This window comes from Echinops telfairi, unplaced genomic scaffold (genome assembly GCF_000313985.2).
Source record: "Echinops telfairi isolate 266 unplaced genomic scaffold, ASM31398v2 ScPeMD7_9;HRSCAF=40, whole genome shotgun sequence".
NCBI classification, from domain to species: Eukaryota; Metazoa; Chordata; class Mammalia; order Afrosoricida; family Tenrecidae; genus Echinops; species Echinops telfairi.
Window position 1 is genome coordinate 70,189,132 of NW_022103906.1, and position 3,245 is coordinate 70,192,376.

Sequence of the window (3,245 nt, forward strand, 5' to 3'; positions counted from 1 at the left end):
GGGGGGGCGGGGAGCGGGTTTGGGCGGGAAGCGGCCCCGCCACGCCCGCCTGCGGCCGCGGGCTTGGCGCCGACCGCCGCCTCCTGCTCCAGTCAGACCCCGAGCGTCACGATGGGCAAAGGAGACCCCAACAAGCCGCGGGGCAAGATGTCCTCGTACGCCTTCTTCGTGCAGACCTGCCGGGAAGAGCACAAGAAGAAGCACCCGGACTCCTCGGTCAACTTCGCCGAGTTCTCCAAGAAGTGTTCCGAGAGATGGAAGGTGAGGCGTGGGCCCCGGGGTGCTGGGCTGGGCCCCCTCCCCCTCCCCCGGCAAGCAGGGAACTGGTCACTCCCGGTTTTCGGGCGGCTGAGTGCCAGCCACACCTTTGGGTTATGGGCCGGCTTTTGTTTTTTGTTTTTTTTCCCCTTAAGATTGACAAATGCAACTGCTGTCGTCCCGGAGTCACCCATTTTGTTTTTGTTTGGATCTGAGTCCGTGACACGATCCATTTAACCTGTCTGTCGGATATTTCGCCCCCAGACCATGTCCGCAAAGGAGAAGTCGAAGTTTGAAGATATGGCCAAAAGTGACAAAGCACGCTATGACAGGGAGATGAAAAATTACGTGCCACCCAAAGGCGATAAGAAGGGAAAGAAAAAAGATCCCAATGCCCCTAAAAGACCACCGTAAGTCTGTTCTAAAATCAACCCAATTGCCACTTGGCCTTTTCCCCCTGTGGTTACTTAACGTTGTCACTCTCTTCAGATCTGCTTTCTTCCTGTTTTGCTCGGAACATCGCCCAAAGATCAAAAGTGAACACCCAGGCTTGTCCATCGGGGATACTGCAAAAAAATTGGGTGAAATGTGGTCTGAACAATCAGCCAAAGATAAGCAGCCCTACGAACAGAAAGCAGCCAAGCTAAAGGAGAAATATGAAAAGGTACTTTTCTAAAGCTGAGATAGTACAATTTAGGTAGATCTTTCTAAATAATAATAGTTTGTAAACTAAACAGGAGCTTAAGCAATTTTGTTTTAATGATTTCTAACGATGTTTTTAAAGAGCCTAGTGAAAATTACATGTTTAAGCAACAAGCTAATTGAAACCGCATTTTTGTTGTAGGTATTGGTGAATTGCATATATAGAATTTGATTTGTAGTTTTGTAGTTCAGAAATGGATGGCCGAATATTTTAATGTAATGTTACAGGAGGACTGCGATGAAGAAAGTGGATATTGATGCACATAGAGGCATTGACCTAATGCAACTTCGTCTTATATTAACTTTCTGAAGTCTCAGGGAACAAGTGCTCACCAAAGTGATTAGTCAATAATCTAGGTTGAATTGGTTTACATACTTGAGTAATGATACCGGATGCTTTGTGTGTGTGTGTGACAATTTTTAGGATATTGCTGCATACCGTGCCAAGGGCAAAAGTGAAGCAGGAAAGAAGGGTCCTGGCAGGCCCACAGGTTCAAAGAAGAAGAATGAACCAGAAGATGAAGAGGAGGAGGAGGAAGAGGATGACGATGAAGATGAGGAAGAAGAGGATGAAGATGAAGAATAAGTGGCTATCCTGTAATAATGTATGGAGTATGCGTGTGTGCTCAGGCAATTGTTTAGCTAAGAATGTGAATTCAAGTGCAGCTCAATATTAGCTTAAGTATAAAAAACTGTACAGAATTTTGTATAGCTGATAAGATTCTTGGTAGAGAAAATACTTTTTTTAAATGCAAGTTGTAGCTTTTTGAGGGGCTACTACATAGTTGGATCATACAGCTTCTGATGTTGAATGTTTCTAAAATATTTAATGGTTCTTTAATTTCTTGACTTATGTGTGGCAGCACAGCAAACTCCTAGCAATTAGCATCAATAGTAAATTTTTGGGGTTTTTAGGATGTTTCATTTTGTTTTTTAAAAAATTTTGTAATAAAATTATGTATATTATTTCTATTGTCTTGGTCTTAGTATGTTAAACCACCTTTGATTTAAAACTTATGGCCTAGAAGGGGTTTTTTTGTGCTAATACTTTTTAGACAGTTTATTGTGTTAAAAAAAACTTGATGGTTAATAGAAAATCCTAATTTGTTATGCAACGTACTCCTTAAAATTAGTTACAGAATTTGCTTTGTTAAAATGGATTTTTTGCAGTGAGTCAAAACGAACAAGTTCTTAGTTAACATGTTCACTTACTAGCCAATAACATCCTCACAAGGCCTAGTGATTTTCCACTTTATTATTTCGAACAATATTTCACTAATTTGAGGTAGAGCACATAATTAAAAAACTTAAATTTCTCGATAGTTTGAGCTAACACAATTCATATTTGACGGACAGGCCTTGGTTATGAATAAGATCTGTTCCTAAGTGTCTTTAATTCACATTTGTAGTTAAACTAGAACAGCAGGTGTATATAGTTCTTACATAACCTCATGTGCAAGAAAAGCCTTTGAAGCTTTAAACGGTTTTAAAAGCTGCATGTACTATGAGTGAAGTGATTGTGAAGAATTTGTTGGAAGTGAGGGATTGGTTCAGTCATTTAAGAGTGAAGGTGTATTTACATTAAAAGGTAAGTAGGTCACTTCTAAAACAAAATTTGGTTTTACACCTTAGAATTCTGAGGAACCCATAAGCCAAAAACGTTGAACATGTTTTCAAAGGTGTTCAGGTTGTTACATGAAAGCTGATAAGCTTTGGGGGGCAATTGCTTAGAGAAAAAAAATTATCTACTGATAATTTTACATATAAGCTGTTTAAAGTCTTAATACAAAAATCAGAATCCTTGTTAAACTTAGAAACTTGATTTCTCTTGTCACATTAGTTGGTAAGGCTTACTTCATTTAAGCAGAAAGTGTCATTTAAAGGAAGTTTGTCCATTAACAATTTTATAAAGATACTTTTAATGTAAAACCTTTTATGATAAAGATCCTTTTAATCAAGATTTTTACAAACTAAAATGAAACTAGTAATTTTAGAAGTTAGATGAAATCACCTGAAATTTAAAAGCTTTGATGTACAAATTTTCAAGGATTTTTTTTTAACTTGTTCAATTCTTTGTGACTGGTATTAAGAGTATAACTGCTCTACTGGTTGTCTTCAGAGCAGCGGGTTAGGCATTGGGTTGCTATCTGCCAGGTCAGAAGTTTAAACCCGCCAGTATGGGCAAAACGGCTGCTCCTATATTTCCTCATGGGAAGCATAGGATATGAATTAGTATATTTGAAGATTTAGAAGATTGCCATGCTTATCTTAACAGCTCTGTAGGC

The 3,245-nt window shown here is 39.2% G+C and overlaps 1 protein-coding gene across 3 annotated transcripts in view; it reads left to right on the top strand.

Annotated features, from left to right (window-relative positions):
- HMGB2 (high mobility group box 2) overlaps window positions 1–1,926 on the top strand; it is a 2,544-nt gene extending 618 nt beyond the window's left edge. For 2 of the 3 annotated variants that reach the window (XM_045286609.1, XM_045286608.1), the window contains exons 2-5: window positions 93–261; window positions 523–668; window positions 748–922; window positions 1,385–1,926. In XM_045286609.1, coding sequence (XP_045142544.1) covers window positions 112–261; window positions 523–668; window positions 748–922; window positions 1,385–1,546 — 633 coding nt within the window. In that variant the 5' untranslated portion in view covers window positions 93–111 and the 3' untranslated portion in view covers window positions 1,547–1,926. The remainder of the gene's footprint in view (window positions 1–92; window positions 262–522; window positions 669–747; window positions 923–1,384) is intronic. The other variant, XM_004696124.3, reaches the window with a different exon arrangement.
- The last annotated feature ends 1,319 nt before the right edge of the window (window positions 1,927–3,245 follow it).